Source organism: Salmo salar, chromosome 09 (assembly GCF_965601325.2).
Source record: "Salmo salar chromosome 09, fSalSal1, whole genome shotgun sequence".
Taxonomy (NCBI): Eukaryota; Metazoa; Chordata; class Actinopteri; order Salmoniformes; family Salmonidae; genus Salmo; species Salmo salar.
Genome location: NC_138299.1, coordinates 15,885,311 through 15,900,004, shown reverse-complemented (window position 1 = coordinate 15,900,004; position 14,694 = coordinate 15,885,311). Strand labels below are relative to the sequence as shown.

At 43.1% G+C, this 14,694-nt stretch overlaps 1 protein-coding gene across 1 annotated transcript in view; it reads right to left on the bottom strand.

Moving 5' to 3' along the window:
- Positions 1–3,614: 3,614 nt before the first annotated feature.
- The window catches only part of LOC106610770 (filamin-A-interacting protein 1), a 33,690-nt gene continuing 22,610 nt past the window's right edge, over positions 3,615–14,694 (bottom strand). Inside the window, exons 5-6 of the mRNA XM_014210326.3 lie at positions 4,743–7,599; positions 3,615–4,258 (exon numbers count right to left, since the gene is read on the bottom strand). Coding sequence (XP_014065801.1) covers positions 4,061–4,258; positions 4,743–7,599 — 3,055 coding nt within the window. The 3' untranslated portion in view covers positions 3,615–4,060. The remainder of the gene's footprint in view (positions 4,259–4,742; positions 7,600–14,694) is intronic.

Sequence of the window (14,694 nt, the reverse complement as noted above, 5' to 3'; positions counted from 1 at the left end):
GTGTTATAGTCTCATACATTATTTTAACATTTCTACAAACTTCAAAGTGTTTTCTATCCAATGGTACCAATTATATGCATATCCTGGCTTCTGGGCCTGAGTAACAGGCAGTTTACTTTGGGCACGTCAGTCAGACAGGAAGTGGAGAAAAATAGACCCTAGCCTGAAGAAGCCTGAATGCCAAGCGTCACATCTGGAGGAAACCTGGCACCATCTCTACTGTGAAGCATGGTGGTGGCAGCATCAGCTGTGGGGGTGTCTTCCAGCAGCAGGGACTGGGAGACTAGTCAGGATCGAGGGAAATATTAACAAAGTACAGAGAGATCCTTGATGGAAACCTGCTCGAGCGCTCAGGCCTTCATACTGGGGAAAAGGTTCACCTTCCAACAGGACAATGACCCTAAGCACACAGCCAAGACAATGTAGAATTGGCTTCGGGACAAGTCTCTGAATGTCCTTGAATGGCCCAGTAAGAGCCCGGACTTGAACCCGATCAAACATCTCTGGAGAGACCTGAAAGTTGCTGTGCAGCTACGCTCCCCATCCAACCTGACAGACCTTGAGAGGACCTGCAGAGTAGATTTATGAGGGGGGGAAAAAACGTAACAACATTTGGAAAAAGTCAAGAAGTCTAAATAATTTCCAAATGCACTGTATGTCCCCTTTTGTGCTTTACACCTCCTGCAGAATAGTACAATTCCTGAGTGCATGATATTCAGTTTCACTGGCATATAGTACATTCTATGGATGGTCTTAAACTGCACTAATTTATGTCTGAGATTATATGAACATGATTGTCCATATCTGTATCCATTCATCTTCATCAATAGCTTCTCCCAGGTCTCCCTAACGTTTTTGTTTAGCATGTTTTGTGTCATCGGGAAAAACCTCTATCAATCCTTGATAAAGTTTGGAAATCACATTTGGAGGTTTGTCAGACTGACTTAAAATAGTATCTGGCTTGTCTAGTGTTTACTCTCTAGACAAACACTAGACAAGCCAGATACTATTTTAATAAGTCAGTCTGACAAACCTCCAAAGTTGATTTCCAAACTGTATCAAGGGTTAATAGAGGCTTTTCCCGATGACACAAAACATGCTAAACAAAAACGTGAGGAAGACCTGTCACAATCTGATCCTCCTAAAATGAGGCACGACAAATAATTCATTTGATGTACATTTATCTATTATATTATCTAAGAATAGAATAAATGGAAATGATCATTATTCCCAGATCCCTGACTGTAGCTGTAAGATTAAGATGCTGTCCTGTAGCTACCGTAGGTCCACCCATCAATTCAGACCCATAAGGCGGCGCACAATTGGTCCAGCATTGTCTGGTTTAGGGGAGAGTTTAGCCGGACGGGATTTCCTTGTCCCATCTCGCTCTCGCGACTCCTTGTGGCAGGCCGGGTGCCTGCAAGCTGACTTTGGTTGCCAGCTGGACGGTGTTTCCTCTGACACATTGGTGCGACTGGTTAACCAAGCAGTGTGTCAAGAAGCAGTCCGGCTTGGCAGGGTTGTTTCGGAGGACGAATGGCTCTCGCCGTTCGCCTCTCCCAAGTCCGTAGGGGAGTTGTAGCAATGGGACAAGACTGTAACTACCAATTGGGGAGGAAAAGGGGTAAAATAAATAAAAAAACAGAAAAAAGATTGTCTGGGATCCAACTTTGCACAAGTGGGTTGACAAAACTGAGCCCAAGGCTGAGATTTTCAATTAAATCTAAATGAGTGAATGACCAATGTATTTAAACTGTGATAATGTTACTAACAATTTTGAAAATGTGTTGAGGTGTTTTACAGAACAAGCTTGTACCACCACCTCCACCGATGGGGGTGTATGGAGATGTGATGCACACAAAATGTATGGTCGCATTTGTGTTTATGTATTGTTTCTTTGTATTTTGGAAGAATGCTTTTACTGAAAGGTCAGTCCTCCAAGGTTTTGCCATTGAGATGCATTTATACTACTGTTGGCCAGTAGGGGGCAGTGAGACGTGTTCGCTGCACACTGGGACCATATGCGATCCTGCACCTGTGTTCTCATAATTGAGAGAACCTTTGAAAGAGAAGCCATGTTCTCCTACTTTATCATTTATCCTATGTTACAGATCAGAAAAGTGCAAAAATACACTGAATACCACAATATAGTTTCGTAACTTGTCTGTTGAAGTGAAAAAATACACTGAATACCACAATATAGTTTGTAACTTGTCTGTTGAAGTAAATGTAATGGTTTTGAACAACATACTAATTGTACAACTTGGTACTAGACAGAAAATGCATGCCGAGGGTAAAATGAAATGATGGCGGTGCACTCCTTTGATCTAGAAAAAAATGTATCATTAACTCCTGAACATTTGTATTTTTGAAAAAGACACTTATATCCTCAGGGTTTAGAGAATTTTATGTTGTAACTGTGATGTTTAAGAACTTTGTAATTGGTGTACTGTAAATGTTAGAAAAGTGGTTAGATTTAGGAAAGAGTCTAGCTCGGGTTATCTGTTTGCTAGCTCTGGCCAGTTGGTTGCTTGCTTCGGTTAGCGCTATGCTAGCTTGTTCAGTCATTTTCCAATAATTAACATTAATGTCATTTTCAATAGTCTTGTCTTTCTATTAGTCCTTCTTACACTGGGTGAATGTATGGGTACGAAGTAACTTCTAATGAGTTATACCATTCTTTGAAGGCTTTCATGTTTTAGAGTCTCCTATGGGGCTACAGTGGGCTATAGTCAACTACATAATTATAACCTAAACAGGTTATTTCAAGTTAAGAGTAAATGTGTTTGGGGAATAAATGTAATGCATTTTCAAATGTAAATTAGATTGGAATTTAATCATTTTAATGTGTAAATTGATGTATTTTTGATATGTTTATGAAGTAATATGTCAAGGATTTATGAAACATTATTAAATACACTTAAAAAAATAAAAAAAATAAAAAAAATTTGAAACACAATGAAAAGACAGAAAAAGACGATTTGCACTTGAGAGAAAGTTGAATAAAATAATGCAGAGAACCTTTGAAAGTGAAGCCACGTTCTCCTGTTTCATCATTTATCCTGTGTTACAGGAACTATTATCTGCTGCACCATTCCCAAAACTGGAACCTGTAACAGATATCTGGGGAACTCTGGCAGTTGCCCCAAAGGAGTGAATTCTTTCTCCATGAAAGCAGGTGAATATTGTTTTAGACTACATGAGGTTTAACTCCAAGACTGTGTCAGCCAATCATAGCTTTCTCTGTTGATCTCCTGCTAACATATTTCCCACTAACAGCAGGTCCATGGGGCAGCAGATACCCTACAATGCATTACACTGATGGGACCAACTCAAAGCCTCCAAGCTAGGGGCCTGGACCACTCACTCAACAGCTCTCTGGCCTGCCATCTCCCTCACACTTTGACCTCATGGCACCAATGGTTGTGCCACTTGACACTCTATCCTATTGAGGTACTGTATGACTCTGGAAAATCCTTCCAAACTTAATCCAATCATTTAGTGAGCTTTTTCTTTAACATAGCATATGGCTGAAGTAGCAGGGATGTTAGCGATTTTATTTTTGCCGCACAGGCCACTTGCCCAGAGTGAATTTGCCCATATCCAGAAGTGGATTTTTCTGCATAAAAACACTTTTATTCAAATACTCTCTTTTAAATATCTGTCTCTCAGTACATAACTAATACATAAAGCAGTTAGTAGCAGCATTACCTAGCAATCCACATTGGCTATATTCCCTTAAAAAACGCACACATGCCAATGGTTATCTAAGAAAGCAGTTAAGGTGATTTCATCGACATGAAAACAGAATAGAATTTGTTTAAAAAATATATATACATAATTTCAAGTACAACATTTTCGGTTGGACGAAAACACAATGGTCAACTCAGCCTTCTGCTCAACAGAGAGTAGCCAAATTACTTTCTCTTGTCTGAATATCCCTATCTCTGTCTCAGGGTACTTCATTGGAACTTTTACACTGAGCACCTCTGACCCATAGAACACTACCATGGTTGGCAACTTGTTTGATTAATGTTCCCTGTTAGTGTCTCTGACTCTATCAGCTTTTCCCTCCATTTTGAAAGGCTGTTGTGCTGCTGATTGTGGATTTCTTAAGCTCTATCCTCATGGACTGGCTCTCTGCTCTCATTCCTCCAGACATCCCCAGAACTCCCAGCATGGTTTTGCCCGTCTTCAGGCTCTTGGAGATGGGGATACGGGTGAGCCCTGCCCGGGATGGGTGGGCATCATGCCCAGGCTGGGAGATGCAGGGATAGAGAGAGGATAGAAAGAGGCAAGGGTGAGAGGAGAGGCCACAACAGAGAGGGGTAGAAGGGGGGGTAGAAGAAAATGATCAATTAATAAGGGAAAATATATGACAACATTTCCCTTCGAGAACATTTACTATATGACCTGTAAATATTTAGTCCTTCTTTCAAGACCAAGTGAAGGAGTACTGTTTCTGTCAGGCTATCCATCCACCCAACAAAGACCTCATTATACCGACTGCTCAGTGAGACGGCACCGTGTCGCCCATCAATATGCTACGTAACAGAAAGGAAAGTCCATGTCCACAATCTTCCAAAATTATTGTTTTGCCAGTTCATAAACATAATAATTTTATACATTTCCTTTAATTGGGGGTGAAGAGGGTTAATACAACATCAAAATGTATAAGCTTGAAGGAGTGAGTTACAGTTTAACATAATAGCCAGGGGAATTTGTGTTCTGAGGAGACTCACCACAGCTTGTGTTGGTCTGGCAGGGGTGGACGTGACTGGAGTGATGGTGATGCTGCTCATCATTTTACTGGGTGTGGTTTTGAGGGCTGCAGTGCTGTGGCGAGGGGAGCGCAACACTGTGCCTGTGGATAACGTCATCTCTCTGTTACACTCCGTTGCCACGCCGACAGGCCTAACCACCACCTTGGGGCCTGTGTTGTTGTGGCTCTCAGAGGGGCCCTTATGGAACTGGGAGCCATGCAGGTGGATGTGGATCTTATTGTCCTCTGTGGTGGTGATGATACTGGCGTTGGAGTTGTACTTCCTGATCTGCGTGGGGACCATCTGTTTCTCAGGGGTCACCTTGAACATTGCCTGGGCCATGGTCATCTCATGGAGCTCTGGGGAGGCGGACATGTTGGACAGCATGGATGTGCTGACCGTCATGATGGATATAGGTGACATGGGCCTGCCTGAGGAGGAAGAGGAGGAGGAAGATGAGGAGGCCCTGCTGCACTCTGGCGACTTGGCCCTGGAGATGGTAGTGATGCTGACTGGGGACTTGGCCCTCTCTGGTCCCCCTGGCCCGGCGCTGGCTCTGCCCCTTGAAGAGGTGGTGGTGTGGGTGTGGGTGGGAATGATGGTAATCCGAGACTTCTGGTGGACCTGTAGGGTGGGACTGAGGTTGGAGCTGGAGTAAAGGTCCTCAGCAGTGGGACTGCTGATCTCCAAGGTAGCCATGCTGTTCTGGTGGTCTGGGGTCACTCTGATGCGTAAAGGCTGCCCTTCCTTTTGGGACATGGTCAGCTCAGAATGCATGGATTCACTGTTGATAGCCACAGACTTGTCCACATTACCACCCTGAGGAATATTTTCCCTCTTCCGCATCGATGGAATCCAAGACTTCTTCATGCTGAAGTCAGCTGCAGCAGAGAGTGAGAAGTGTTCTTGACCACCAGCTTTCTCTGTGGGTTTCTTGAGGCACTTCTGTCGAAGGTTACTCATGATGTGATTCTCTTCCTGGACAGACTTCCTGATGAACACAGCTGGGGTGTCCTCTTCTGCCATCTCAGTGGCCAATGCATCAGTCTGCACTCCAGTGGACGCCATGGCGATGTCCACCATCCTCCTCCCATTCAGGCTGGGTCGTAGAGTGCGGCTGTGGCGCTTGGTCACCTCCAGCTCTTTGGTGAGGTGGAGGACCTCAATGCTCATCTTGTTCTTCTTCTCCTTTTCCTCTAGGAACCTCTGCTGGAGGAAGGAGTAGTTCACTTGGAGCTGAGAGAGCTGGTCTTTTTTGTTCATCAGCTCATGGATCTTCTCCTTGAGGGCTACTATGTCATTCTGCAAGTCTCTGGTTTTGGCCTCTTCCGTCTTGTAGCGCTGTCGTAGGTCCACTTCTTGGCTCTCCACCTCTCCTTTCTCTATGCCTTTATTCAGGGCAATCTGACTCTTCATCTCCTCCACATGCTGGGAAAGAATGTGGGCCTTGTTTTGTTCGGTCATGAACTTTTTCTCCAGCAGGTCGTACTGATCCTCTGTCTTTATCAAATCTCCCTCCACAACCTCCAGCTGCTTGAGGCGTTTTTTTAACCTCTCTATTTCAAATGTTAGCTCCTTCACCCTGTTGTACTCTTTCGAACCCCCATCTGACAAGCTTCCCAGTTCCCTCTTTGCTTTGTTCTTTTTGCCAATATTTCCTTCCTCCTCCAATCCATCTAACCTCTTGTTCATTTGGCTGACTTTCGAGCTAAGATCCTTACTCTTTTCCATTTCACATGCAAGCCTAGTACTAAGCTCTCCTTTCTCTCTGGTGAGGATCCCTACCTTGGCTTCCATCTCTGATTTCAACTTCAGGAGCTTTTTACTCTCCTCTATTAATCTCTCAGTCACTTCCATAACCTTGCCCTGCTCAGCCTTGAACATCTTACTCAAATCATAATTCTTGTCCTCTAACTTCATTCTCTCCATCATATTTTTCCTCTCATCAACCATTACCACAGTGAATGACTTCAGCTTCGCCAGGTCATCTTTAAGGCTCTGCTCAGTCTTTTCCAGTCTCAGCTCAGAAGATTCCATCTCTTTCATGCGTATCTTAACTGCTACCAGTTCATCGGTGAGCTCCTTCGACATGCCCTTCCCTCTCTCCAGAGTGGAGCGTAACTCGGAGCACTCTGCCTTGCTGGCGTCGAACTCCCCCTCTAGTCTCTCCAGCTTCACCATCCTTCTCTGGAGCTTCTCCACCTGCAGTTTGAGTTCTTTCCTTTGGCTCTCCTCTTCCTGCAGCCTCTTTCTCATCTCCCTGTACTGGACCTCTGCCTTGGTGATTTCCTCGTCCTGCCCTTTCATCTCAAATACCTGTTTGCGGAAGTTCTCCAGTTCTGTCATTAGGTTAGAGTTCCCACACTCCCCTTTGCTGATCTTATCCCTCAGCTCATGCAACTCCTTTTCTGACCTCCTCAGTGCTGCGTTGCTCTCCTCCAGCTTGTGGGTGAGTCCAGACAGCTTGGCATCCAGCTGGTGGTTCTGGCACTCCTGGCTGACCAGCTTGGCTGTCATCTCCTCTTGCTCCTGGGTGAACTTGGCCTGGTGTTCCTTCAGCTTGCCTTCCAAGCTCAGGGCCCTCTGGCAGTCCTCCTGTGCTCGGCCGCTGGTGTCGTTCAGGGTCTGCTCCCTCTCCTGCAGCTGCTGTTTCAGCTCCTGGACCCTCTGGCTCTGCTGGTCCATCTGCTCCAGGTGGAGTTGCCGCTCATCCACCAGCATCATGGCAAAGGACTTCAGTTTGACCAGCTCCTCTCTTACCTTCTCCAGACGCTTGGTGTGCTCCTTCTCTTTACGCACCTGGTAGGCTTTCTCATTCTCCAGCAATCTCTTCAATCTGCGGAGAGAGAAAAAAACTATAGATGAAGGATAAGTAAGGATGTGTGTAATGTTTTGTTGCACTGTACATCCTGGAAGTAACAGTGTTTCATATGGTGTATCATACTGTATCACAAAGAAAAATATAATGTCTAAATGTTTCACTTTAGCCAAGCTTAATACTTTGTATCACAAGCATGTTTTGAATTTCTACAGAAATGTCAAACCATAGAACATTTGATTCACATGACAGAAGTGATTGAACTCATTGTTCAGTAAGCTGCCATGAAAGGTACAGTGTTTAAGATACCATTTATTTACAATATATAACTACTGGTATTCAGTGCTGCAACATACTCTTTGTGATGAATGCATGCATACATCAATCTAAAGATATACATTATTTTCTCATGCTCCCAATTAATGAACCTGGTAGATGTTAAATGAACACAGAGGAAATCAAGCTCTATTACTGCAGAATGGATGGTCAGGATAAAGCAGGATACATTTAAAAAAAAAAGTTCACAGGGAACCACAGTGATGGTCAGATCAGAGACTGATGGTTCAACATTTTTCTATTTATCCTGCTTTATCCTGACCATCCATTATGCAGTAATAGAGCTTGATTTCCTCTGTGTTCAAAGAACTGCAGCACACTGAAAGAGCTAGTACACTAGGAAAAATGGCCAAAAACTCCCTCACTGTTTTCCATCCTTGCTTCTGGAATCAAGACTGAGAAAACTGAAAGTTTGACTAAACCGCCACTGAGCAATCTTCTTTTCTCTCTGCTTCTTTTTCTGCTGTGCATGTCCATATGAGGAAGACAGAGGAAGCCTGTAACAAGTTACATGCAAAAGACACTGAATGGATAGTTGTCTTGGGAACATTCCATCTTTTGCCTGAAGTGCACACTATATATAAAAATACAGTTCATCTCACACTGAGGTGCAATATCAAGCGAGAAACACATTCTGACGACAGTCCATATCATGTCAGCAGAAACAGCTGAACTCTAAACAACTTAGACACCATTCAAAACTTACCCACTATTCTTGATGCATTACAGGAGAGTCTATGTCTAACATGTTTGCCATAGTAGAGGATCCACTCCAAGTTCAGAGTTGGCATAGCCCCCTTTTACACTGGAACTCTACCATCACATTCCAAGCATGTCATCAGGACAATGAAAGGTGAATAAAAATGTTGTGTAGCACCGGACCTTTAGCTGGTCACCTCGCCCATATTCGGCAGGCAGAGCTCTGTGGGGCTCTGGTTTAGACTGTGAGAGGGTGGGAGGGACCCTGGCCAGAGGGTAGGAGGGACCCTGCCCAGAGGAGGGTGTTCTCTACACTCCTCCTCAATTTGTTTCCCCCTTTTTTGTGTTCACTTACAGGCAATGCGGAGCTTGTTTCAAGGGAAAGGGCTCCTACACACAGGCTGTCACAATAGCCTATTTACACAAGTAATTCAGACACACAGTACATCTTACTCAGTCATGTCTCCATTATTGAAGTTATTTCTTATATTAATTAAAGTGGTTTCTATAGAGACAGCGCTGTTTTGGCTAAGCCAAATTATGTTAATGGAAAACAATGCAAAGTACCCACATGAAAAAAGACTATTGTGTACTATGGTCGAAATACTGTAGTATTACTATATTAATACACTATAGTACACTGTTTCTGCAGACTTTACAGTAGTATTCACTGTTGTCTTCTTGCGGACATGACTGTAGAATACTATAGTATTCACTATAGTGTTTTTGCAAACTTGACTGTACTACAGTATTCAATATTTTTGTGTACATGACTGTAGTACACTATAATATTCACTGAAGTGTTTTTGCGGACATGACTGTAGTATAGTTTAGTATTGACTGTAGTGTTTTGCACACTTTACTGTAGTATTCACTGTCATTTTTTTGCGGACCTGGCTGTAGTATGCTGTCAGGGACGGCTCTAGCCTTTTGGTGGCCCTAAGTGAGATTTGGTTGACGGCGGAGAGAAAAATGCACGTTTTAAAGTATCTTCCTGCAATTCTACAAGAGAAAGTTTTAAAGCAAGTTTTTTTTCTCAGTTCTACACATTTTACCATGACTTATGCAATGTTAATGATATACAGTATGAGTGAGAGTGACTAACACAATCAATGGGGGCCCCCTGGAGGTTAGGGACCCTGGGCAATTGCCCTACATGTTTTTTCTTTAGTCCCATGTTTTGTCATGTTATTTTTGGCTCATTTGACCCCATATTCACTTTTTGCAATTTGTACAGCCGGTCCTGGAATCCCCTGAAGCTTGTCTGTGTGTGTTTTACAGCAGATCAACCGACATCTTCGTGTTCGTCGGTCTCCCTTTTCGTTATTGGTGACATATTGCTTTGTAACGGTTCAGTCTGGACAGTTGGTTTTGTGAGAAGACCTCTTCGAAGTCAGGACGTCCACGACAGAGTCCAGACGACTGCCGTAAAGCGCGTGGATGTTGTAGAGTCAAACAACCGATTCCGTCGCGTGCCTGAGAGTCTCCCTTTTGATATTGGTGACATATTATTTGATATTGGTTTGGGTTTTACAGACGATTTCATGTCCATTTTCTTGTCCAGATCCTCATGTGTAGAAAAAGTCAGCTTTCACAAAACCCATGTTATGGAATGGGCGCAATAGCCTCTTTTATAACAGTAGAAAGAGGGGATTGAGCTGCTGACTCTACAAGAAACGGTAAGTCTCTAGCATAAACACACTATTCAAAATGACTTCACTCTTTGATGCTGAAGAGCATCTATTGACTTTAGGGTTAACTGTAGTCCCACAGTAGATGCACATCACCATAACCTTCACTCAAACCTCCATTTTCTTTTATTTAACCAGGCAAGTCAGTTAAGAACAAATTCTTATTTACTCATCCCAGCTGCCCACTGCTCTGAGGCTAGGAAACACTGATACCACCAATAAATCCACTATAATTGAGAATTTCAATAAGCGTTTCTCTTCCGTTGGCAATGCCTGGTTTACCAACTACTTTTCTGATAGAGTTCAGTATGTCAAATCGGAGGGCCTGTTGTCCGGACCTCTGGCAGTCTCTATGGGGGTGCCGCAGGGTTCAATTCTCGGGCCGAATCTCTTCTCTGTATACATCAATGATGTCGCTCTTGCTGCTGGTGATTCTCTGATCCACCTCTACGCAGACGACACCATTCTGTATACTTCTGGCCCCTCTTTGGACACTGTGTTAACTAACCTCCAGACGAGCTTCAATGCTGTACAACTCTCCTTCCGTGGCCTCCAACTGCTGTTAAATGCAAGTAAAACTAAATGCATGCTATTCAATCGATCACTGCCCGCACCTGCCCGTCCGTCCAGCATCATTACTCTGGACGGCTCTGACACCTAGGTGTCTGGTTAGACTGTAAACTCTCCTTCCAGACTCACATTAAGCATCTCCAATCCAAAATTAAATCTAGAATCGGCTTCCTACATCGCAACAAAGCATCCTTCACTCATGCTGCCAAACATACCCTCGTAAAACTGACCATCCTACCGATCCTCGACTCCGGCGATGTCATCTATAAAATAGCCTCCAACACTCTACTCAACAAATTGGATGCAGTCTATCACAGTGCCATCCGTTTTGTAACCAAAGCCCCATACACTACCCACCACTGCAACCTGTACGCTCTCATTGGTTGGCCCTCGCTTCATACTCGTCGCCAAACCCACTGGCTACAGGTTATCTACAAGTCTCTGCTAGGTAAAGCCCCGCCTTATCTCAGCTCACTGGTCACCATAGCAGCACCCACTCGTAGCACACGCTCCAGCAGGTATATCTCACTGGTCACCCCCAAAGCTAATTCCTCCTTTGGTCGCCTTTCCATCCAGTTCTCTGCTGCCAATGACTGGAACGAACTGCAAAAAAATCTCTGAAGCTGGAGACTCATATCTCCCTCACTAGCTTTAAGCACCAGCTGTCAGAGCAGCTCACAGATCACTGCACCTGTACATAGCCCATCTGTAAACAGCCCATCTATCTACCTACCTCATCCCCATACTGTATTTATTTATTTATCTTGCTCCTTTGCACCCCAGTATCTATACTTGCACATTCATCTTCTGCACATCCGCCATTCCAGTGTTTAATTGCAATATTGTAATTACTTCACCACCATGGCCTATTTATTACCTTAACTCCCTTATCTTACCTCATTTGCACTAACTGTATATAGACTTTTTGTTTTCTTTATTTTCTACTGTATTATTGACTGTATGTTTTTGTTTATTCCATGTGTAACTCTGTGTTGTTGTATGTGTCAAATTGCTATGCTTTATCTTGGCCAGGTCGCAGTTGCAAATGAGAACTTGTTCTCAACCTGCCTACCTGGTTAAATAAAGATGAAATAAAAAATAAATAAAAAGGGACTTGGTCTAGCAACCTTTCGGTTACTGGCCCAACACTCTAACCACTAGGCTACCTGCCGCTCAATCAGTTAGTCTTGTAACTGAAGAATATTGTGTGACTGCCTAGGAAACAAAGTTTTGGTCAGTGTTTCCCTGGGCACCCTTATTATGGAAGGAAATGTATAAAAGCTCGCCTTGGTCATGTTCCGGTGAGAGCTCTTGGTCATGTTCCCGTGTGTGTGTGTGTGTGTGTGTGTGTGTGTGTGTGTGTGTGTGTGTGTGTGTGTGTGTGTGTGTGTGTGTGTGTGTGTGTGTGTGTGTGTGTGTGTGTGTGTGTGTGCGTGTGTGGTGTTGGTTTACTTCTGTGGGCAATCATTTTGTGACCATGCTGTCGTGAAGAAATGGTTGGCGTGTGGTTCATTTGTTCTGAATAGTATGTGTTGAGTTTTGACCATCAGTGAATGTACTTGTGTGATAATATTCAACATTATGTAAAGCCACTGCAATAATGTCCATTTTCTTTTTCAGTTGGTTTGTTTGGAGTGGCTTTGCTGGTTTGAGGTCCAGGCAGTTTATTGGCAGCGCCCTCCAATTAAGTGACTGTCTTTAAGTAAGGTCATTTGTATTTTTAAAATATCTATTGATGTAAATGCAGTGGTTAATGGTTTATTTTCTAACATCAGTAGTGCAGTATTCTTTGTCATCGTTATCAATCGTCTTGTGAACTAGGTCAGCTGGATTTCTGTGAAAGCACTGTTGCATTTCAGAAAGCTATCTAGTGGAAATCATTTTGGTGTACTCTTGTTAATGTTATTTCCCCGTCAAACAAGCAAACCTAATCCTCTAAGCTTTAAAAAACCTTGCTTGTTCCTTACCTGCCTCTGTACTGTTTCTCTTTTAATGGGCCTAGAACCTGTCTGGTCCGTTGCATTGCTCAACTGTTGAATTAACTCAATAGGTGGTATGTCGGGAACCTGTGTCTTATGTTCTGGTTGAGCTGTTCCCCTCATTAAATGGTAACTGTCATAGTCTTTTAGATGGCAGGTGTTACTACAATATACTAGTTATGTCTGCAAAACACTAGTGAATACTACAGCATAATACAGGCATGTCTGCAAAAACACAACAGTAAATACTACAGGCATGAATTCTATGAATACTATAGTATACTACAATACCACATTATTTAGAGCATAGTATTTTTTCATGTGAGTAACAAGTTTAAAATGTACACTGAAGAAAAATATAAATACAACATGAAACAATTTCAAAGATTTTACTGAGTTACAATTTAAATAAATAAATTAGGCCCTAATCTATAATTCACATGACTGGGAATACAGATATGCATCTGTTGGTCACAGATACCTTTAAAAAAAAAAAAGTAGGAGCGTGGATCAGATCGGAAGGGGCGTGGATCAGAACCAGTCAGTATCTGGTGTGACCACCATTTGCCTCATGTAGCGCGCAGATGATCAACAGCGTTGATCAGGCTGTTGATTGTGGCGTGTGGAATGTTGTCCCACTCCTCTTCAATAGTTGTGTGAAGTTTCTGGATGTTGGTGGGAACTGGAACATGCTGTCGTACGCGTCAATCCAGAGCATCCCAAACATGCTCAGTGGGTGACATGTCTGGTGTGTATGCAGGCCATGGAAGAACTGGGACATTTTCAGCTTCCAGGAATTGTGTACAGATCCTTGCGACATGGAGCCGTGCATTATCATGCTGAAACATGAGGTGATGGCGGCAGATGAACGGCACGACAATGGGCCTCAGGATCTCATCATGGTACTTCTGTGCATTGAAATTGGCAATGATAAAATGCAATTGTGTTGGTTGTCTGTAGCTTATGCCTGCCCATAATGTAACCCCACCGCCACCATGGGGCACTCTGTTCACAACGTTGATATCAGCAAACCGCTTGCCCAGACGACGCCATACACGTGGTCTGTGGTTGTGAGGCCGGTTGGATGTACTCCGGTTGGAGGCGGCTTAGAGAAATTAACATTAAATTATCTGGCAACAGCTCTGGTGGACATTCCTGCAGTCAGCATGCCAATTGTACACTCCCTCAGAACTTGAGACATCTGTGGCATTATTGTATGACAAGACTGCACATTTAAGAGTGGCCTTTTATTGTCCCAAGCACAAGGTACACCTGTGTAATGATCATGTTTTTTAATCAGCTTCTTGATATGTCACACCTGTCAGGTGGCAAAGGAGAAATGCTCACTAACAAGGATGTAAACACAATTTGTGAAATAATATTTTTGTGCATATGGAACATTTCTGGGATCTTTTATTTCAGCTCATGAAACATGGGACCAACACTTTACATGTTGTGTTTATATTTTTGTTCAGTGTATTTCCATTGTGGTCCTGTTTCAAACATAGCTGTGTTTACACAGCCCAATTCTGTAGTATAGTATTCTACACAGTACACTACAACATTTTAATGTAAGCACTACATGGTCAAGGATACTAGTGTATAGTATTCTACAGCACAAAATATTATAGTAAGTATTACACGATCGAGGGATATTACAGTGTGTAGTATAAAATTCTCCAGTATATTACAACATTCTATAGTAAGCACTACACGATCGAGGGATATTACAGTGTCTAGTATAGAATTCTCCAGTATTATTATTATAATAATACTATTATTATAACAATAATACTGGAGTGACACTGCAATGTAGTGCCTTAGACTGCTGTGCCACT